Here is a 23,983-nt window from a genome sequence, read left to right as displayed (position 1 = left end):
ATAAAATAACAAAAAAGATTAGAATTATAGCCACTAGGCTCTATTCGTAAGTACTATCCCATTTTGGGAAAAAAAAAACCTGATCATACAACTCTTCAAGAATAAGGATTATTTTATTGCCCCAAATTAAATGAGCTCCCATGCTGGGCCAAGCCCTGTGGTGCATGCTGGAGGACCCAAGAGGATGCATTTCCTTCCCTGCTATGGTAGGGCCAACTGAGTGAGGCATTTGAGACCGAGCCACTGTGCTGTGTACATACCTCGGCTGCCCTGTCCCTGTCATCCTTCTTGCAAGACTGAGAAAGATTACATCTTACATATCTGTGTCTCCAGTCCTTACCCAGTGTCTGGCACTTAGGTGTTCGCCAATTGGGGTTTTCCCTATTCTAGTATTTGCTGCATTCTTACTGATGCCTATTGATGCTGCTGCCATTTTTCACATTTGCAGTGTATGTTTGCTTTCGTTTTGTTTTTAGAAGCAGAATTGAGAAGACAGTGAGTGATTTTTTAATAACATGATCTCTATCAAAGAAGGGAAAACTTGGCACAAAAGGGTCTTGTGTTTCCACAAAAATGGTAGTAAGAACATTTCTTGCATTTTGCATTTTTCTTATGGTAAAGATGTACTAGTGCCATTCACCAAAAAAAAAAAAAAAAAGGAAAATAAAAGATAGAGTCGTGAAGCCAAGTGTCTAATGAAGAATCGGTGTGAGTGTGTGTCCAGATGATTCTCCTCATTCCTGTTGCCTACCTAGTCATGGCAGGAATGTGCGTGTGCAGTGCTGGAGCGGGTTTCTTGAGATTAGACGTAGATGGAGCTCCTGAACCTGGGCTACCACCTCACACCCAGTGCCCAGGGACTCACCGAGTCACTGCAACAGTGAGACTGGGGTGGTTTTAGAGCAAAGAAGGGAGCTTCTGGCCACCCAGAGGAGCTGGAGTAATCCCTGTGGGACAGAATTGAGCTGTCCTACACCGCAGATATTTCCTAAGCAGAAAAGTGGGAAGGACATTTATGTTGGAAGAATAACTTGTGTCAGTGAATAGTTAAAAGAGTCTAATATGCCCAGGGAGCGTCTTAGGGGGTTAAGGTGGGGGGAGGGACAGACAGGTCAGAGGAAGGGAGCCGAGGACAGGTATGGGAAACTACACTAATAAAGAATTGGAGGGCTTTGCTATTTCATGTTCATATTTACATTTCCTCTTTGGATCCGGGGAGCCTGTGGAAGGATGGGTTTTAAACAGGCATGTGACATGATCAGAGTTGTGTTTTGTGCGTCAACAGTGTTAAAAGACAGATTAGAAAGAAACAAGACTTTAATGAGAAAGACACTTGTGACTTTTGGATATGTCAAGTTGAAGGTATCAAACTGAGTTTCATCACGAGGGGAGGGACAGGCAGATAGTTTGGGAGCTCACTTCAATTTCATAATCGATGCCGGAGAAGGGCTTGTGATGATGCAAGGAGACACTGGAGCAAGAAGAAGAGCCTCTAGTGGAGCCCCGGAGAGGGTAGAAGAAGAGTGGCAGGAGAAATCTGGGGGACCAGCAAGAACGGCTTTAAGGCAGGGGGAAGAAGGGGTTTGAGGAAGGGAAGGCAGGGGTGGTAAGGGTGTCAAATGGTATGGTGATACAGTGGGACGGTGGGAGATGAGCCTTTGGGATGTGACCATGGTCAATGATGTATGTTGCTTTTGTCACAGTCTCTTTCATTAGATTTAAGTCATTCATGGAAAGAAAACATAGCAGCAACTTTAAATTTTCTCACAGTGCCTGACAATTTATTAGTAGTTGCTGAACCACTTTGCAATAATTTTAGGAGAGTCAATAAGTGTTAGATAATTCGAGTTTTCATAAAAATGTTATCTATAAGTACAAATTATTTCCAATGTGATGCACATATAGAAACCAACTTGTATATCTGAGACCATGCTTTCAGACAGAAATAAAATTATAAGCAGTGTTACTTCAATAATATATATTTGCTATTGGTGTTTTAAATTGAGTATACTACTATAGTGATTTTTTTTTTTTATTTATTTGCATAGCCTGGCACCTGTGTTTGCTCTCTTTGTACCATTTTATTGCTCCATACCAAGAATCCAAGTGGCACAAATTCTGGGCCCGTTGTCCATCACAAACAAGACATTGATTTATATATTGGGACTGCAGGTACAGTATGCATTTTTATGTTCACGTTTCCTTAACCAGATCTTTTTTTGGGGGGGGGTCTTTTTCTCATTTGATCTCCTTGAAAGCAATGGTTTTTTTCCCCATAAGTTTGGCTTTATGATCTATATCAAATGTTCAAAGGAAGTGTTACAGAACAAGAACATCAAGGTATATAAAGTACTAGAATACTTTCATAGTCTTTAGAAATCTGATAAGAGCTTTCACTGTAATTTGTCTCAGTGGAAAATATTTTAATTGCATTGTGCAATTCTGTGTGAGTACTTTTTAAAAAATCACAGTATGAAGTAGAAACAAATGAGAACCGTTGAAAGGTTGAAAGTGGAAAATCACTGTCAAGATTAATTTATTGAGTACAGTGTCACAAATAAAGCTCTGACGAAGAGAGCAGGTAAGCCTTACCCACTCTGTCATTCCTGTGCTGCACGGCACGCTGGCACCCTCACCATTTACTGGATGGTTTGATACGAAGACCGTTAAGAGTTCTTACTGTTTGATTTAAATTGAAAAAGGTCGTGTTCACCAGTATCCAGTGCCATTGACCTATCTCTGCTGGGTTCCAGGCCAAGTGACAGGAGATACATGATTTTCATTTTCTACCTGTAATACTTGTCACTTTCCTTTCACTCTCAGAGCTTTTGATGTGAGCTCTTACTCGGTCGTTTCCTGTGGTACCATGTGTAGTTTGGCCTTTTGATCCACTGTCAATACTCATAACATTCCTTATCCCACATGTATCAAACCGGATACTAGGGTCTCTGTCAAGTACCCTCCTCCCTCCCCTTTTAACCTTTGGTATTTCCTCCGATTTGTCTAGTGTGCTGTCAGGTGTTATCAATGGCTCATCTGGGGTGGGTGTTTCCTCGCCACTTTACAACTGTTTTTCATGCAATGTTTATTCTTCATCTCTCAACCTGCATGCCGTTAACTCTCCCTTATCCTTCCTAGTGTTCATATCACCTAATAGCCCCTTTCTGCAGTTTATTCTTATTACTAGGATTTGCTGTGGCATGTTTACTTTTTTAAAAGATGTTACAGCAGAAGGCAGAATGCAGCGGTAGAAGAATCCTCTGGATGGGGGGCAGGACACCCAAGTTCTAGTTCTAGCGTGGCGCCCACTAGGCTGGGACTTGGGTCAAGTTATGGAAGGCCCCTGAGCCTCATGTTGACCCTATAGTTCCTTCCAGCTCTAAAGTTACAGAGCTTTAGAGGATGAAAAGTGTTGTTTTATTAATTATGACATAGGAATTCAGTGGAGCATTGTGGAAAATCTTTGGCGCCAAGTGGATTTTGGTTTGATAACTTGCTCTGGTAGTTATTTGCTTTATTACTTTTCTGAGCTCCCATTTGCCCATCTATAAAGTGGTAATAATAATGTGTATCTTACAAGGTCATTTGAAGGGTTAGAGATAATAGTGTTGGTTGTTTAGGATAAGCCCAACAGATAGTAAGAACTAAGTCAGTTGGTTCTTATTATTAATTAATAATTTATGTCTCTATAGCTGCCACTATTGGTTTTTCTGAGATTATGAATATTATTTATTTATTACTTATCAATTTATTAATTATTTACTGGTGAGGTAGAAGCTGGTATCAGAAAGTGGAGGTGGAGATGCCTCATTGGCTTCTTGATAACATCTAAAGTCCTTAGCCTGAATGGCATTCAGGGTTCTTTTTGCCTATCTAGTACCTACTCCCACCCCTCCCCACCTTGGAGTGAATGTGAACCCCATATTCTCAAAGTTTCTCTTCTTTCCCTACCTCCCTCCTCCCTGGACCTTCATGCATGTTTCTGTGCGTTTCTGTCTCCTGCATAACAACTTTGTGAAGCCAGGGACATTGGATGAATGAATGAATGAATGAATGAATCAGGGAGGGAATGAGTGAATGAATTATTTTAATCATTATCAGAGGAACAAAAATGTTTGTGAAGGTATCAAATGGCTTGAGAGACAGTCATGGAATGGCCTGTGCTAGGGGCTGTGGAAGATGAAATGAGAGGTAGCACCTGTCCCCACGGAGCCCAGCAGTGAGAAAAAAACGTACACACTGTTAAAGCATGAGCAGACACAGTTGGGACCAAATGTGCAATAAGGTGAGGGACTTAAGAGTCCAAAGGAAATAATTTTTTATTGAAGAAATTAATGATATGCTCTTCCTCCTTGTGTAGGAAACATGGAGGTCATGAGCACTGGGCTGTGGAGCCAGACCACTTGGGTACACTCCCAGCTCCATCACCCACCAGCTCTCTGATCGTGAGCAAATTGCTTTCACTTTCAAATCAATTTCAATTTGCAAATAGAGTTCATAATAGAACTTACTTTGTAGGGGGTTTAGGAGGATTCTGTAAGTTCAATATATGAAAAGCGTTAAGATCACTGCTTGCTTGGCACATAGTAAGTGTTATGAAAGTGTTAGCTGAAAACAAACAAACAAAAACAAAACAAAACAACAAAAAGAAAGTGTTAGCTATTTTATTATTCCTTATATTTTTAGAATAAGACTACAGAAAACTGTTTTTCCACATAATTCTCATCCTTGTTATTTTCAGTCGTTTATATTCAACAAGCATCCATGCTAGATAAAAGGATTGATTTTTTTTATTTAAATTCAATTGATTAACATATAGTGTATTATTAGTTTCAGAGGTAGAGTTCAGTGATTCATCAGATGTATGTAACACCCAGTGCTCATTACATCACATTCCCTCCTTAATGCCCATCACCCTTTTATCCCATCCCTCCACCCCCTTCCCTCCAGCAACCCTCAGTTTGTTTCTTACGGTTAGTAGTGTCTTATGATTTGTCTCACTGTCCCAATTATGTCTTGTTTTATTTTTCCCTCCCTTCCTTTATGCTCCTCTCTTTTGTTTCTTGAATTCCACATATGAGTGAAATCATATAATTGTCTTTCTGTGATTGATTTATTTTGCTTAGTATAATACCCTCTAGTTCCATCCACGTCATTGCATATGGCAAGATTTCATTTTTTTGCAAATGGCATATCAGATAAAGGGCTAGTATCCAAAATCTATAAAGAACTTATCAAACTCAACACCCAAGGAACAAATAATCATACACACACACACACACACACACACACACACACACTATGGAATATTATGCAGCCATCAAAAAATGAAATCTTGCCATTTGCAATGATGTGGATGGAACTAGAGGGTATTACGCTAAGCAAAATAAGTCAACCAGAGAAAGACAAATACCATATGATTTCACTGATATGTGGAATTTGAGAAACAAGTCAGAGGATCATTGGGGAAGAGAGGAAAAAATGAAACAAGATGAGACCAGAGAGGGAGACAAACCATAAGAGACTCTTAATCTCAGCAAACAAACTGAGGGTTGCTGGAGTGGAGGGTGGTGGGAGGGATGGGGTGGCTGGGCGATGGGCACGGGGGAGGGTGTGTGTTGTGAGTGCTGTGAATTGTGTAAGACTGATGAATCACAGACCTGTACCCCTGAAACAAATAATACATTATATGTTAATAATAGTAATAAAAGATTTCATTTTTTGACAGCTGAGTGATATTCCATTGTGTATATATATATATATATATATATATATATATACATACACACCACATCTTCTTTAAAAAAGATTAAATTTTAGATCAAGGGATTAAATTTAAATTTGCAACCAGTGCTCCTTTCTACATGAGGTAGCACTAAGAACAAAATTTGTTAGCCTCCTTTTTACCTGTGCTTTGTCATCTCTTACCTTTGTACCTGCCTTCTTTGTACGGATCTTTTTTTATGTATCCTTGATAAATGTGCAGAACTTTGAGGTTTTCATCTAGCATAGTATCTGCAGTTAACCTCTGGTCCTGCTTCTTTCTCTAGGAGCAGAAGTCCTTATACTCCCGATCTAAAGATCTAAATATGAATAAACAGTAGGCTCTAGATCTTTTCTTTCTTTCAGGAACACTTTGAATGTCTTACAGCTTTTTTTTTTTTTTTTTACCCTAAGCACAAGTCTCATATGTAAATGATTTAGAAAACAAAGGGAGAGATTTTATGAAACCTAATTCTAATTACTTCTGCATTAATTAACTTTGATATCATTATTTAGTTTGCTAAGTAACTGAATTAGTGAACTTCTCTGAGTACACTGGAATGAGAGTAACAACAGTTACGCAGAATAGCACTGGACATGGCCCTGCAAGCTTGCAGAAGTCTGCTTAGCTAAATTTAGAGTCACAGTGATGAGAAATTAAAATGAGAGAATTATATAAACTACTTGTCATTACTCAACACCAAGCATGGGACAGTGACTGCATATTTTGTATGTTGTTGATTGTAATAATTTCTTTGTATGTGGTATTTTACTTTGTTTAAATCAATTAATGTCCATTTGTAAAGAAGAATATGCTTGAATTTCACTTATTTTTCTTTGCACAGGAGTGGCCCAGGTTCAACCAGTCTATTTTCGGCTATGGAAAGGCTGAGAGCTTGATTAAAAAAAGAAAAAAATAATATATTATTTTCTTTTGGGTGACAGAATTGATATTAATTAATTTTGTACTTGTTTATATTAAGAGATATATAATTAATACTTCAATGGTTATCACTGTAGTTATATAAAACAAAAGTATGCTGTGACTGGTTGGTGGTGGTTGAATTTCATTTTTAGTTGCTTTTTTTTTTTCTTTTATAGCTTTTCACCTCTGGTTCCTACATCTGGATTGTAGCCATAAGTGGACTTGTAAGTGTGATTTCCTCTCCCCCTACTCTCTCTCTTTTCTGAAGCAACTTTAGGAAAAATGTCATGTTTGGATTTGGGTCACATTCAGTTGTCTCCAGCTTTCTTTTAACCATCTCAGTTCTATCTCAGTGCTACTCCTTTATTAATGCAAAGTTTGTCTCAGTTTTCAAGGTAATTTTAATGAAAGTTTTAGCTGAGTTTCTTGTTAGTGTTTTTAAAAATTACCTTAATAGTCGAACTCATAGTAAGAAAAAAATGACCAAAAAAAATGAAGTTGGATTTACTAAAAATAACGAGAGATGTTCTACTTGTTTTGTAAAGAGACATTGTCATGCAAGGGGAAAAATAAGGCGAAATGGAAAGTCAGGTGGACTGGAACTGGCAGGAGAATCATCGGGTGTGTGGCCAGGGAAGGCAGCAGGGATGAGCTGAAGGGCTAGGCAGCATCTTCACCCGTGTGCTAGAATGTCTTCATCCCACCCATCCCCCCACTGCTCTTTTAAGTTTAATTTAATTTAATTATTAAATTATAAGCATTTGTGTTAAACTCTAATGAGTGTATGAGATATTTGAAAAGAAATCTAGAACATGAAGTTGAGCTTTTTCATTTATGACTTAAATTTGCACTCCCAAATTTATATAAAAATACGTTTATAATTAGTGTGTATGGAATATAGTTGTAATTTCTTCCTTGGGAAAGACTAAGAAAATTGCAGAAGGGATTCATGGTGTTGTGTATAACCTCCCAGGGGAAGGATTTGGAAATAACTGTACCCTCCCCTGCAGACATTGTAAGTGAGTTACCATGATTTATTCTTGCTTCCTGGTGAGTGGGATTGGGGCCCCTGTGTCGTTAGTTTAGGCCTGCTCACTTCTCTCCTTCCTTTATGTGCTCTGTGTAGTTTCTTTTCTGTGTTCATTCTTTTTGTATACAACTTAGTCCTTCATTCCCCAAGCTGCCAGCCCACATTCTGATCAGATACCTGATTGGCCTTCAGGACCACAGAGCTGACCTCCGTTATGTGGTCTTCAAACTATGCAAGCCACTTGGTGTTCCTAAGACTTTGTAGTGACTTGGTGACAGTGTGGGGTCAGATCGAGTCTGTGGGGCACTGTCGCCAGGCTCTCCCCAGCCTAATCTCCTCCCACTTCAGCTGCCAGCTTGATTAACAGCTACTTCACTAGCCTGCAAACAATGAATAGATAGCTCATTGCTTTCATAATGAGAGCAGCATGACAGTCTACTATTTCTCTCATGATACATTTTGTTTCCCTTAGCAATGAATGGTCTTGAGCCCTGTTTTGGATATTTTCCTAAAGCATTCAAGAATTTGAGAAGTACCAGACTATATTTCACTGTGTTCATTTATTATTGATTGATTGGCTGTTATTATCCAAACCCTTCTTTAATAACTCATATGTGACATTTGTTTTAAGACATTTCATTTTATTTCTCTATTGTTTTGAGACTCCTGGTTGTAAATTAAGTGCTTGCTATCACCTTAGAAAGTTTCATTTTGTGACATTCAATGCTCTAGAATTGGAGGTTGCATTTTTTTCATCTCTTTGTAGTCTTTTTAAAATCTAAAATATGCATGTTGTGGTCACATTATTTTCCAGTACACATGCTTAACAGGTAGGTGCTTGTTTAAATTTTTTTTTTGCTTTTTTTTAATTTAAATTTTTATTTGAATTACATTGTAGTTAACATACAGTGTTATATTAGTTTCAAGTGTCTTGTCATGATGAGCACTGGGTGATGTATATGGAATTTTTGAATTTTTTTTTAAGAACCATTAGTGTAACGATTTTTTATTTTTATTTTAGAGAGGGTTAGGGCAGAGGGAAAGGGATAGAGAGAATCTTAAGCAGGCTCTACGCCCACCGTGGAGCCCAACATGGGACCCGATCTCACGACCCTGAGATCATGCTCTGAGTGGAAATCAAGAGTCAGATGCTTAACTGACTGAGCCACCCAAGCACCCCAATAACAAATTTTTAACATAAAAATCCCTTGTTTGATAAGAGTAAGTAGAATTGCACAGTATTTGGAATATAATTCCCAGAATTTAGTATTTAAATAATCCCCCCATTAATGAATTCCTCCGAGCCAATTGAAATTTCACTTTTTACAGTGATTAATTCAGCCAACATTGACCTACTGTGAACACAAATCTGACCAATCTTCATATCGGTTTGGTTATTCATTATTATTCTACCATAATTGGATGATACTGTATTTACTTACAGTGATTAGTATCAGTGATAATCATAGCCAGTTTTCCTTTATGCTATACAATAACGTTGGTGCTTGTTTTGAATTTAATGAATATTTTATTTCTGACTTTTTCCAGAAAACCATGTTTTTTAAATGAAATATTTAATATAGTACACTTTAAATAAGGATAATTATAAAGGAGGATATTAAAATTATTTGTGAATGTTCGGTTTACACACTTCTGATTATAGAATCAGAGTCTGAGATCCACAAAGCCACAACTTGTCCCAGATGTCTGTTGCTCAACGTGACTTCTCCTCTCCCCATATATATCAAGTGACTTCCCTTTTTTTTAATGCTAAATAAAATACTAAAAAGAAAATAAAAATTCTTACTATCAAAAAGAAGTGCACAGATGGTATTCAGTGTTCGGGGGAATGTTAGGAAACCTAATGAAATTTCACCTTTTGGCATTAAAACCAATAGTTCTCCTGACATACTGTGTGTGTTAAGGAAGTGATTTTATTTCAATCTGGCAATTACGTGTTTTTTAAGAGAAAGAGCTTTTTTTAAAAAAAAGACATTTGTGTAAAACATAAGTCATGTGCATCTGCTGTCATAGAAACCACAAACTTGACTCATGCTTTTCTGGAAAGCTGCCAACTTCGGATTTATTTTATTTAGTTATCGGTGGATTGATTTTGGTTAAGCTAGTTTTTCTCTCTCCTTGTGTCACTTATTCTTCCATGATTATAAATGTTTCTGAATATATAACTTTAAAATACCTCACTGATTAGGACACCTGAGTGGCTCAGTCAGTTAAGTGTCTGCCTTCAACTCAGGTCATGATCCCAGGGTCCTAGGATTGAGCCCCGCATTGGGCTCCCTGCTCGGCGGGGAGTCTGCTTCTCCCTCTGCTCCCCGTGCCCGCCCTCCCCCCGTACTCTCTCACTCTCTCTCTCAAATTAGTAAATAAAATATTTTTAAAAAATAATAAAATACCTCACTGGTTGAAAGGAGAGAGGTTGACAGATGATAGTCAGGACAGTACTTCTAGATAGGAGCCCACTTTCTGTGTTCAGTGATGTCAGAGAAGAATGAGGACTAAATTTTTTTCCCAGGTTGAGAGGGGGAAGGTGTGTAGCTTACCAGGGGCAATACTAAGTTAGTTGTCTAGGACAGCTGTCCCTCTTCAGTTCCGTTTTGTGATCCATGAGAGATTCCACCTGCTGCCCAGAAAAGGTAAGGGGCATTCAGATTTACTTAAAGATTCCTTTGAGATTATTCACATGTATCACTGATATGTGTTTTATGTTATGTCATTCCTCCTTTGGCAATTCTGGTTTTTAATACCACCATTTAGTATTTAAAATATGACTGTTTCAGTGAAAGACCACAAAATTATAATTGGAAAGCTTGGCGACAGCGGCCAAGGGAAATGTCTCAATTTAAGCATGAACTTTCGAAGATGTTCATATCTACCTGCTTCTGCTATCCTCTCATTATCATGTTTGACTGTTCTTCTCAGTGTCTTTGGTAAGAGACCTTCAAAAATCAGGGGCACTCTTCACATAGTCACAAGTTCTCTTGTCTTGTTACACATTAATACTTCTTTTCCATAAAGAATGTGTTTACTTACTGAACTTTATTTAAGTTCTTTTTGTGGTTCTGCAGAGAGCCTTCAGGCTATCCATATCCCTGCACTTCTTCATTTTCTGCCATTTTATGAATCATAGTAGTGAATCATTACCACTGGGATGTACCCTAATTCTCGAAAGTTGAAGTCTCAAGCCTGAGCTGATTCTGGGATGACTAAAACAGAAAGAGCCTGCTTTTGCCAATTTTCTTTTTACAATTCACATATTTATCATCATTTGGTCTTCTTTCAAGCTATTTGGGGGCGAGTTAACAGACAGGCCTGTATTTCTCAGGCTCCAGGCTTCTCCCTTTGAACTCCCCTTCTCAGCCTGCCCATTTCCTGCATTCATTCCCTGTTCTGTACAATATATCAGACTTCGATTATCTCATGACCAAGCAGCCTTAATGTGAAAAAAAAAATCTGTCCTACCCAATAACAAGATTAGAAACATAGATTGACACCAGATTATTTAGGAGTCTGAATGTGGTTTGAGTTTGTATTTTTTTCTGTAGGCAGTGGGGTTCTTTAAAGCTTTTTAAACAAAAAACTTCATGACAGTGGGAGATTATAGTTTTATTAGGGTTTATAAATCATAAAAAAGAGGAAGGGAAAAGTGAGCAATCTTGTAAGAGTCAGGATGCCTCATTTGTGGGCTGTGATTGCTTTTTTTTCTTCCATCCACAATAGTTTTAAGGAAAAAATATAAAACATTGTCTTACGGTAACTGTAAAAGAAAAAGCATCAAGCAGAACCTTATGTTGTTTGGCTTCCCAAGTCATGGTGTAACATTAAGGGGAAAGCTTATGGAACTAGCATAATCTGTGGAAATCCAAACTTCTGTGGAGTAAGTTTTAGAGCCCTGAATGAGAATGGTGTGTTGGGTCCTCTGGTCCTTCCCCTGCTTTTCATGTCTTTTTCTTCTCTCCATGCCTCCTTTTCCTTTTTCTTTCTTCCTTTATATTTCTTCTCTGGATTGACCAAAAAACGGTACAGTAGAGTGGGTCAGAGAACTCATCTGAAGCCCGAGATTTTCAGTTGAACTTCAGGGATTGAGATTAGTTCCAGCGGTTGATTGACATGACAGATGTAATAGGAAGTCAAGGCTGGTTAGAGCTGTGAGGTTGCAAGACCACTTGTAGTAGTGGGAAGACAACAGTGACTTCCCAGAAAACAGCCAGATATGGAGGGTGCTTTCACCTTCTTACAGTCAACGTGGCGTTTATCATTCTGACACCCAGTGTAGTGCTTATCGGTCCATCACACATCACACACACACATTTTCTCTCTCGTATGGATCTGTTCGTTCCTTCTCTCTTAGCCCCCTTTCCTTCCCATCCTCTCTCTGCCCCCATCTCCCATCCTGACCACAGGTAGACAGGACCTACTGAAAGAAGCCTTCTGTCCTCTGCCATGGCATGACAGTTGTAACTCAGTCCAGGGCTGACAGGACAAATGTCCTATTAGACAGGTATCCACAGAGAAGGAATGACCAGTAGACTTTAATTTTTGCATGTTCCGTGCAGAATAAATGAAATTATTATTATTGCCAGTGTCTTGATAAGGCTGTCACAGAAGTGCCTTATAAAATACAGGTGTAAAATTTTTATTGCTGCAACTTATCTTTTACCTATAGGTAAAAACCTAGCCTCTTTTCATTTTTTTTTTAAAGATTTTATTTATTTATTTGAAAGAGAGTGAGAGTGAGAGAACATGAGCAGGGGGAGGGGCAGAGGGAGAGGGAGAAGCAGACTCCATGCTGAGCACAGAGCCTGACGTGGGGCTCGATCCCTGGACGCTGAAGGCAGATGCTTAACAGACTGAGCCACCCAGGCGCCCTCCTAGCCTCTTTTCAAAGCCTTTCAAAATTTGGCTTCTTCACGTACCAATCTAATCCCTGTGTACCATATACTTCAGGGACTCTGACTAAGTTTGACTCTTCCTGAACATCTTGTCCTTTCTCAGGATTCTGTGCCGTTGTCCAATCACTAATTTTTCTTTAACAAACACGTGGCACTTACTATGTACCATGCACCTGTGGTAGATGATGTTATTTGTTCAGATATTTTTGTTTGTTCAGAGTATTTGCTGCCCCTCTCTACCACGGGCCTCCCTGCAGCGCCTCTGCGTGATCTGTCACCATCAGGCTTGACTCTGTGACTTACATTGGCCACTAGGACATGAGCAGCAGCGATGGGTGCTTCTCAGGCAGAAGTTTTAAGAGCCATTGCACGGTTCCACTGTTCCTCTGTTCCCTTTGCCATGAGAAAAGCATGTGCTAGATAGAAGCTACTCCTTCAGCCCAGACCTTGGAATGAAGGAGACACATGGAGCATGGCTGTGGCCAGCACGTAAGATGAGTGAGAAATCAGTGTTGGCTTTAAGCGGCTGAAATTTGGATCACTTGTTACCACAGAATAGCCTAGAGAAAGCCAACTAATACAGCTCTTTTCTAAGCGCTTTATAAATATGATCTTATTTAGCACTTATAAAAACCTGGGGACTATTATCCCCATTTTATAGATGAAACTAAGGCACAGAGGATTAAGTAATTTGCTAAGAATACAAGCTAATAAGTAGTAAAGACAATTCAAATGCAGGTCTCCTAGCATTATAGTGTTTATGCTCTTAAGAGGTAGATTTGTATAACCACATGCAGTTTCTTCCAACATATCCCTCCTCTCACCATTAGATCTCTTCTTTTCCTAGCAAAATCTTACTTAAGTCCTGACTCTGAAGCTTTTCTGACTCAGCCCTGTCTTTCATTTTAGGAATTATATACTATTCTTTATAATCCCCAGTGCCTAGCCAATGTCTGACATTTCATCTACATTTTATAAATAATTATGGAGTTTCAAAATTCTCTATTCACAAAATTCACAAAATAATAATTTCGGTGCTACAAAACACTGTAATACTTTGTGATTATCCAGGTGCTTTCAGTGTGTACTGTCTTACTAGGTTCTTGACACAATCTCTACCATGGTAGAGAAACTGGGCTTCCCATTTTAAAGATCTCAAAGATGGGGTGGCTAAAGTTCAGATTGCACAACTGATCTATGATGTCACCAGCACCAAAGGCCAGGCGGTCTGGTCCCAGTCCATGGGTCCAGTGCCTCCCACTGTACCTTTCAAGGTGCTCATCCATGTCTCTTTCAACCACAAGACACATACAAAGCTATTCTGAGATCTTCCCTCAACTACACCACTAAGATGAGAGGCCCTGTTCATCATCAATGTGGACAGGATTCTGGAGGGAGATCCTGGATATGAAGAAATTTTAAAAGTACCCAGAGGTGCCGAAAGACACATCTCAACTTTCTGTAGCCTTTGTTATGAATTTTGTGGGCTGACCAATATCCAAGAAAACATTATCCCATTGACAGCCTCTAGGACCCTCTTGATGTGAAGAATCCAGCACATAGCTATACTCGCTCTTCTAGGAACAAGATATTTAACTGGTCCTCCATATAATGGATTAAAAATGCAGCTCAGTCCCCACCTTTCAACAAACAGTTCATTGCCTTGTGTTTCTCGCATTATCATGTACAAGAAAATGAAATAAAAAATGGCCTTGAAAAAGTTTAAAAGGATGATTTAAAATATAGTAACCTGGTTCAGTAGTGCTACTGGTCAAAGAAAGAAAGATAAGGATGAGGTTACCAAGAAAACACTCATACTTTTACATTTTAGATGGTCACTGGTAGATTATCATGGCCGTTGCAGCACAGAATGTTTTCCCACAGGGTCTTCACACTGTTTTCCTATCAAGAGATGGAAGGTCTTCAGTCAGTTTTGGTTATCTCTTTAAACTGTTTTTTGGTGGTTTTTTTGTTTTTGTTTTTTTGTTTTTTAATAGAAGCATCCAGTGCTCCTTCGTCTTTGGGACTGGTTGTGTTGGTATTTCTCTTCTATCTTGATAACCTGTGGGAAAGGACAATGCCTGTGATTTTAAATTTATTAATTATAAACAGTGCCACAGTTTATTATCAAAAAGTTCTCCATGTTAGCTGGGAACATTTTCAAGGTATTAGAAGTTTTTGTTGCTGAAGATTGTTTTTAGTCTGCTAAAGTCCCACCTCTTTTATAAAATAGAAAAGATTTATGTATCTACAGATGTCTAGATCTTTCTAGATCTTCACATTCACTTTCTTAGGAAAACTTTCTTTCCTTTTATTTAGTAAAGTGTTATTTATATACAATAAAATTCAACCGTGAACATAGTGGACATAGGTTTCTACTTCTCTCCGGTGAATACCTAGGAGGAGAATTGCTGGGTCATATGATAGATGTATGTTGAACATTATAAAGTAATACAATATGATTCTGCCAAGTGGCTGTACCATTTTCCATTTCCACCATCAATACATGAGTTCCAGTCAGTCCACATCCTTCCTTACACTAGCCTTGTCAGTCATTTTTAACTTTAGTCATTCTAGTTGGCATGTGGTGATACCTTGTAGCTTTATTTTGCATTTCTCTAATGCCTGGTGGTTCGAACATCTTTTCTTGTGCCTGCTGGCCATTTGTATAGCTTCCTTTGTGAGGTATTTGTTCAGATATTTTACACACTTTTTCATTAGGTTACAAATTTGTCTTACTGAGTTAAAGGAATTATTTTTATATTCTGGACATAAGCCCTTTGTTGGATATTTTTGTAAAAAAGTTATCTGAGTCTGTGTCTTGCTCCTTGTTTTTTTAACTATGTCTTTCAGTGAACAGAAGTTTTTAATCTTGATTAATTCAGTTTTCAATTTTTAAAATAGTTTCTGCTTTTGATGTCTTATTTAAGAAATCTTTGCTAATCCAGTGCCACAAAGATTTTATTCTGTATTTTCTTCTAGAATGTAATAGTTTTTGCTATTACATTTAAGTCTAAGATCCCATCTGAATAATTCTTGTGAGGTAAGGATTGAGACTTATTTTCTTTCTACAGATATCTAGCATCATTCCATCATCATTTATTGAAGAGACTCATTGCTCCTTTCATTACCTTGGCACCTTTGTTGAAGATCAGCTGACTAGTGTGGGTCTATTTCGTGACTTTCTTTTATATCCCAGTGATTTACATGTCTCTCCTTATGCCAGCACCATACTGTCTTGAGTACTCTTGCTTTATGTTAAGTTGAAATCGGGTAGTGTAAGTTTTCCAATATTGTTCTTTTTTTCAAAACAGGCTTAGCTATTTTTGAAACATTGACTTTCTATATGCAGTTTTAAATCAGCTTATAATTTCTTCAAAAAAAAAAAAAGCAGTTAAGATTTTATTTGGGATTCCATTGAAACTATAGACCAATTGGGGAGAATTGCCATTGTGATGATTTTAAAATATGCCCACAAATCCTTTTATAATTCAAGAAATGGAGTTTAATTTCCCCTCCTAGAGTGTAAGCTATACTTAGCAATTCACTATGGCAGAGATGATGGTGTGTGACTCCAAAGAGCAGGTCATAAAAGACACAGATGCTTCCATCTTGCTCCCTCTCAGATCATTTGTTCTGGGGGAAACCAGCTGCCATGTCCCAAGGACAGGGAAGCAGCGATATGGAGAGGTCCACATGGCAGTGTGTCAGCAGTAACTTGCCAGTTGTGTTTTTGAGCCACCTTGGAAGCTGATCCTCTAGTTCGTCTAGTCCAGTCAAACTTCACATGAGCGAAGGTAGGCTGATACCTTGTCTACAGCCTGGTGAAAGACCATGAACAGCAGCCACCCAACAAAGCTGCCATCAGATTTCTGACCCTTTATATAAACTGTGTGTATAACCAGTGCTTATTGTTTTAAGCCCCTAAGTTTTGAGTAATTTGTTATTCAATAATAGATAACTAATATAAGCATTTTAATAATATTGGGTCTTCCAATCCATGAACATGGTGTATTTCCACATTTATTTAGCAAGTCTTTAATTCCCCTTTACAGTTTTTAAATTTTCAGTGTATAGGCCTTGCATTTCTTTTATTAAATATATTCCTCAGTATTTGTGGGTTTTGATAGTATTTTAAATGGAGTTGTTTTTATAGTTTTTATCCCAATTGTTTGTTGCTGGTATATAATGCAGTTGATCTATGTATATTGCTATTGTGTCCTGCAATTTTGCTATCTTTGTTTATAATTTTTGGTAGCTTTTTTGTGGATTCCTTAGGGTTTTCTAATGATCCTGTCCTCAGGAAATACGTTTTGTTTATATGTTTTACTTTTTTCTATTCTGTGCCTATTTTTTTTCCTTACGGCACTAGCTAAGACCTCTAATACAATGTTAAATACAAGTGGATATCCTTGTCTTGTTCTTGCCTAAGAAAGCATTGAGTTTTTCACCTTTGAGTCCATAAGTGCATAAGTCATTCTACATCTTCACATTTTAGTTTATTATTTTTAGAACAATGTAAGAAACAAGTTTCAATATAAGCCTATTTTCTCTTTAATCTTAGTTTCTTGAATCAGTTTATGAAAGTGAATATAATTTTAAAGGGGGATGGTCTCCTTGTTAAAAGGAATACTAAAAAGTATTTACATTTACACACCTGATTAAGGCTTTTTCCATGTGCTAGAGACGCTAGTTGTCTCCTTGTGTATCTTTTCCTTAGTAGCAGAACTTTCATCTTATTTGGGGCAGGAGTGCCTCCAACTAAAAGATCACACTTCCTTTGCGTCTAGATATAGCCATCACACTAAATCCTGGCATCCTGTCCAGTGAGCTGTAAACCCACATATTGGTGGGACTTCTGGTAAGGCTCCTTAAAGTAGCCTTTTGTCCTTTGGACCTTCTTTATTGTCTTCCCTCTGCTGCCTGGAATGCAGCTAAGATGGTTAGAGCTTTTATAACATGAGGGAGAATAAACTTTGGTTGTATTTAAGCCATTGTTATTCATAGTTTTCTGCTTTACACACTTAACCTGATAATCCTGATATGTGATTTTCCAAAAGGAAAAGTTTAGAGTAGCCTCCTAAAAAATAATCTGTGATCAGTCTAATTAATTTTGTCCTTATTCCAGTGTAACCTCCCAAGAATCAGGATATCCAGTGCTTTAATTAGATAATTCAAGATGATAGTAAAAGATGAGAGCTATAGGAAGTTCATCTGAATCATTTTTGCACTTAACAAAGAACGAGATTGCAAGACTCTTTCGATGAGTGCTAAAGCCACATGATTCTATCTGTTATGAAAAGAATAATCATTTCATAATTAATCACAAATGGCAGAAATAACTTTAGGCATCTCTGATTTGCATATATAGTCTCTGGGTGAAAAAAAAAAAAAGTAATTCCGAAGTTTCTTCTTTCTTTCTTTAGCATTTTTAGTGAAGAAAAGGAATATGTAAATGTAAGGTCTGTTAAGAGCAAGGGTTTTCTTCGTTTTGCTCCCTGCTCTACCCCAGCATTTAGAACACAGCCTGGCACATGGTAAATGTTGAGTAAGTGTATGTCGAAAGAATAAACGTTGGGTGAAGAGCCTCAGTCTGGTTTCCTAGGGACTTGAGTACATATGAAGTCTGTATGATAGGGATGTTTGTTCCCTTGGCTTATCCCTGTCTTGCCGAGGCAGCACTTTCTCCCCTTGGGTTTATCCTGTTGTCCTGTTAGGTGATAGGTTTCTGAATGTTGGCACCATGGTTTCCAGGACGCTGGCAGTGCAGTTTGGCTGCAGATGTTGTTCAGCCACACCTGCCTGCACTTTGTCTGCACGTCCCCAAACACCTGGGTGTCATTGCCCGGTCGTGGTTTCTCACCTTTGTCTGCCGTGGTTACATGCTACTGTTAAGCAGGACCAGAGGACACTGAGGTTTACTCCCTATAAGCAAGAGGGTTTCACCTATTTTCCACCCAGCAGAATAAATTCTTTATTTGCCTGATGAGTGTTATTTCATGATTCCCTTTCTAAAAGGACTAATAATCTGAAAACTCAGAGTAAGTGTGTAATTGACGTCCATGTTTATTAATGGCCTAAGGAAAACGATTTCCTGTTGTTTTACATTCTCAGATTTATGAGGTAACAGCTTCTGTTGGCCTATGGGGAGCTCCTAGCACTAACCCAGGGCTGTGGCCTGGCTCTTTGGGGTAGGCTTTCAACTGCATGTGGCCTAGATTGCTCTCTGGTGTCCTGACCTCTGGGTTTCTTTTCCTGGGCCGGGGTTCCTGATTTCTGCTGCTTGAATGCTCTGATTCTGGCTCTAGCTGGCTTTCCCAGAGACATGCCGCTTGTTTCATTTCACTGTATCTGGTCATCCTGGATCTCACTCCAGGCCTTCCCAAGACCAGTGCTACTGCTTTGTCCCTTGTCATTGGGCCTGTAAGCTTGACCTTGGGCTTCCCGCTCTGAGGGCGACCGGAGCCCCTCCCTTAGTGTTTCCCCTGGCCTCTTGACATGCAAATCTGAGCATATGGTCTATTTTTAAAGCCTCTTTTTTCACGAACTGGGGGTTTCAAGAAAACTCTCATTCAGAAGTCCCAATACATGAAAGGTTTCTGAGATAATGAAAATTAAAGTTAAAAGTAATGTATAAATGTAAAAATAATAATAAGTGATACTCTCTCAAAGCTCTTGGTAGTAATGAGTTATAATTTAATGAGAGAATTTAATGCAGTCATTGTTATTCCATCTTGTCATAGAATAAGGTGATGATTATCAAATATTTATAGGAAACCAAACTGTTTAAGCTCTTCATATTTTAATCCTTTATGAATACCTAACATTTATGAATAGCACTTTAGTTAGTTGACAACTTGGGTCATGCTGGGGTACCAGAGGCATGGACAGGTGAGCTCTGCCTTTGTGTCATATGGGAAAGTATAAGTTAGCACCAAAAATGTGTCTCTCGGCAACTTCCCAGCTTTCTTTAAAGGAATCTAAAATAATGTATTTTTTTTTTTTTAGATTCATTTGCCATTTTCCCAGCAAAGACTTAATGGGTTCTTACTGTGTGGCAGGCACTGTTCTAGATGCAGGAGCCAAACTGATCAAACCAGCCACAGTTCTTCCTCTTCCAAAGCATACATTCAAATAGGAAGTGAACCCTTAGGATGAAATTCAAGCAAATGAGCACAAAAGCCCTATTTTATCCCTGCCAGAATTTGCAGTAGTATATTTGTTTATTACAGGGGTTATAAATTATCCTAATTGTTCACAGGTTGGTCCTACTAAAACTGAATACGTGATTTTGATGAGTGTATACATGATGGCGGGGGATAAGGGTAGACATGGGCAGGAGAGTGAAAATCTTTAGCTTTCATCAATTCCTTGAAAGAACCTATGACCTACTCCCCCACTCTCCAAATTAAGAACCCCTGCTAAATTGTGAACTCCCTAAGTAGAGGCAACAACTATGCATTTTCATTATTTTTTCCTAATTTCTTTAAAAAGACATACGATTATGTAAAGCAAAAATAACACCATATTGCTAAGATTATAAGTATATAGGTGTGATATATAAAGTAGCATTGGATGGGGGTGATGTTAAGTGGGACTGTATTCTTGCAAGTTTCCTATATTTTACTTGAAATAATTCAGTATTAACTCTAAGCACATGTGGTAAGTTAAAGATGGATATTGTAATCCCTAGAGCAAACACAAGAAAAATATGCAGTGAGGTATTGCTAAAAACAAAACAAAACCCAGTAAACAAATTAAAATGAAATACTAAAACTATTGGTTTAACACAAAAGAAAATTGGAAAGAAGGAACAAAGAACAAAAAAACAGATGAGACAAATAGAAACCAAATAGCAAAATCCACCTATATCAGAGTAAGCCCATTAAGTCTGAAGAGCTAAACACTCCAGTCAAAAGGCGGAGATTGTCAGTCTGGAATTAAAAGCCAGAAACTGCTATATGCAATCTATAAGACACACTTTAGGGGCGCCTGGGTGGCTCAGATGGTTGAGCATCTGCCTTCGGCTCGGGTCATGATCCCGGGATTCCGGGATCGAGCCCCACATTGGGCTCCTTGCTCGGCAGGGAGCCTGCTTCTCCCTCTCCCTGCTTGTGTTCCCCCCCCCCCCGTCAAATAAATGAATAAAATCTTTAAAAAAAAAAAAAAAGACACACTTTAAACACAGACACAAAAAAAGCTGAAAGTCAAAAGATAAAGATACATCATGGAAACAGAAAGGTGAAATGGCCACATTAATCAGACAAAATAGATTTCTATATGAGTAATCCTAAAAACAAAGAGGGATACTTTGTTATGATGAAAGGGTCAGTTATAAGTATGCATGCCTAATAACAGTTTCCGACTACATACAAGAAGTTTAAAGGGAACTAAAGGGAGAAGTCGGCAAATTCACAATCGTGGTTGAGGCTTTGAAACTAAACACCAAAAATTTTAAATTTTTTACTTAATTCAATTTACTTAATTCAAATCTCACAGTTCTATTTTGATCAGTTATTTTCGTATTTTGTTATGTGTATAACAACATTCTGCTCTTAAGCAAAACCAATGCAATACAGCCTCATTTTCTGTTTTCCTTCCTACCCAGATCTTCAGAAAAGGAATTTCTAATTCCTTGCCTCCAATTTGTTATGTTTTTGCCATAATTACTTCCTATCTCTTTCTTTATTAAAAAAAAATTACACGCACACACAGATAGTGCTGCCCCCTGCACCTCGCCTCTGTTTCCCCCATCCTGCTGTAGAAGAAAACCATGCTCCATGGTTCTGTACTTACTACGTAAGTTTGTGCCCATAAATAGTATATACTATTAATCTTGTGTTTGGGAATCTTGTAAAAAAAATGTATACGGTGTATGATACATTAAAAAATAACCTTAACACTAAACTGCTGGTTTAGTGTTCCCTTGGATGAATAAACCAGTCTTCAGCCATTCCTGTCCTGGGGACACTTTGTTTCCATTTCCTAGTTGTTACATACAGCACTGCAGTTGAGTATTCCCTAAAGCATGGCTTCAGCTCTGCTTAGATATTGCCACATGGCTCTCCAGAGAGCTTATACCACTTTACTTTCCCTCAGGACTGTGAGGGTTCTCCGTTCTCGTCCTCACCAAAACTTGATCCCAGATTTTTCCATTTTTTCTAATTATTATTATATTTAACATTGCATTTCCCTAAAAACAAGTGAGAATAAACATCTTTTCTTGTGTTTGTTGGCCTTTTGAATTTCCTCTTCTGAAATTGCCTTTTCACCTGCTTTTTAAGTTGGGTTGATTGTCTTCCTCTGATAAAATTATAGTTTCCTATGTATTTTGAACACTCCCTTTGTTCGCTGCAAGGATTCTAAGGACCTTCTCTAGGCTCTTACTTGTCCTTCGACTTCACTTACGGTAATTTTTGGCATACTTGTAGCTTTTAGGTTGTAAAGTAAATGTATGTTTTCTTTTATAGTTTGTGCTTTCTGGTCCTTATTTAAAAATCCTTCCCATCCCAGTGTCAAAAAGATGTGCCTTCTGTATTTTGTGCAGAAAGATTTAAAGTTCAGTGAATTATTTATTTCCTTAATCCGTTGGGAGTTTACATATGGTGTAAATCCAGTGAGAGTTTACATATGGAAGGGGGGTGTGTGCTGTCTTTATCCTCATGTAGAGCTCCCTCTGACTTACCATTTCCACTGTGCACCATGTGCCCTTGTCCTCCGAAGCCTCTTTCTATGCGCTTGTTCTTTAGGTTGCTTCGAGTAGCTCTACATAAAGACCACACTATTTTAATTACTCAAACTTTATCATATCCTGCAAGCTGATAAGCCTTATTATGTTTCTTTTTTTTTTTTTTTTTTTTTAAAGATTTTATTTATTTATTTGAGAGAGAGAGCACATGAGAGGGGGGAGGGTCAGAGGGAGAAGCAGACTCCCTGCTGAGCAGGGAGCCCGATGCGGGACTCGATCCCGGGACTCCAGGATCATGACCTGAGCCGAAGGCAGTCGCTTAACCCAACTGAGCCACCCAGGCGCCCATGCCTTATTATGTTTCTTTAAAATTACTTTGGCCATTCTGGATCCTTTATTTTTTTTAAATCTTTTTATTGTATGTATAACACACCCAAGTGTTCATGAACTATAAATGTCATGAAACCAAACAAGTCACTATAAAGTGAACACACCCATAAAATGCCATGCAGGGCAGAGTACTGCCAGCCTCTGAGCGCCCCTCCCTCCCGGGACTGCTCTCCCAGGACAGACGGTCGTCACCCTCATGCTTCACTCCATGGTTTTCCCACTTGAGATAGATAGATACATAGTTACATAGATAGATCATTCAGATCGATCCACTTACAAAAATGGAATCATATAATGTATGCATTTTTTGTCTGGCTTCTTTCTCCCAACATTATGTTTTTAAAACTTCAACTTATATTCCAAATGCATTTTAGGTTGGCATTTAAGTTCTAACAACAACAACAAAAAGCTATTAAGATTTTATTTTGAATTATATTGAATTTGTATCTTAATTTGATGAAAATTTGTATATTAACAGTTTTGCATCTTCCCATTCATGGATGTGATGCCTTTATTACTAGGATCGTTTGCTTTTTGAATGTGCCCTTTTTTTATAGTTTTAAAATTTTCTTTTTAACAGTTCGCTGTTCTGCAGATAATTGTTTTTCCTTTCTAGGCAGTCTATTTTATCTCTGGCAACTTTTAAGGACTTCTTTGTTTCACGACAATGCCTCTAGATATAAATTTCATTTTGTTATCCTTTTTGGAACTCTTGCATTTTCAATCTGGGATTTATATTCTTTATTAATTCTGGAAAACTCTTAACTATTATCTCTTGAAACGGAGTCCCGCTCTCTCCATACTCCCTCCTTTGTCTTCTTCTGGAAGCTCTATGAGACCTACACTCTATGAGACCTTCTCTGTCTGGGTGGAATCTCGGGGGCAGAGCCCCAGGCCTCCCCTCTGAGCCAGCTCTGCCCACTTCAGGAGCCTCTTTGGTTCCCGCCCTGCAGAGCCTTTACCGTCTCCCTGAGGAGGAGAGAGGGTGGGTATGGGCTCTGCTGGGTGTGAGCAGGAATTGGGGTTGCTTCCTACCGAGGTGAGTAGTGCCCTGCATCACTCCTGCCTTCCGCAGGCCCTGGTGCCCCTAATCCCTGAGCCTGGCTGAGTCCTCGGGGACCTTGCCAGCACTTGGATTTATCTTTCTTCCCCTGCGCCAAGTGATTTCTAATTACTCAGCATGTTTTCCATTTTGTGGTTCAGGATTACAGACGCTTTCTCGTTTCACTGAATGTGGAATTTGTTTCTGTTTTCATTTTCTTTGTTCTTCAGTACCG

General features: G+C 38.5%; 1 protein-coding gene across 1 annotated transcript in view; it reads left to right on the top strand.

Annotated features, from left to right (window-relative positions):
* The window catches only part of UBAC2 (UBA domain containing 2), a 176,589-nt gene that overhangs the window by 109,286 nt on the left and 43,320 nt on the right, over positions 1–23,983 (top strand). Inside the window, exons 5-6 of the mRNA XM_078070137.1 lie at positions 2,049–2,172; positions 6,865–6,912. Of these exons, the coding sequence (XP_077926263.1) occupies positions 2,049–2,172; positions 6,865–6,912 (172 nt within the window). The remainder of the gene's footprint in view (positions 1–2,048; positions 2,173–6,864; positions 6,913–23,983) is intronic.

The sequence above is a fragment of the Halichoerus grypus genome, chromosome 4 (assembly GCF_964656455.1).
Source record: "Halichoerus grypus chromosome 4, mHalGry1.hap1.1, whole genome shotgun sequence".
Classification (NCBI taxonomy): Eukaryota; Metazoa; Chordata; class Mammalia; order Carnivora; family Phocidae; genus Halichoerus; species Halichoerus grypus.
The sequence above is the reverse complement of the archived record's forward strand: the minus strand, read 5'-3'. Positions and strand labels throughout refer to the sequence as shown.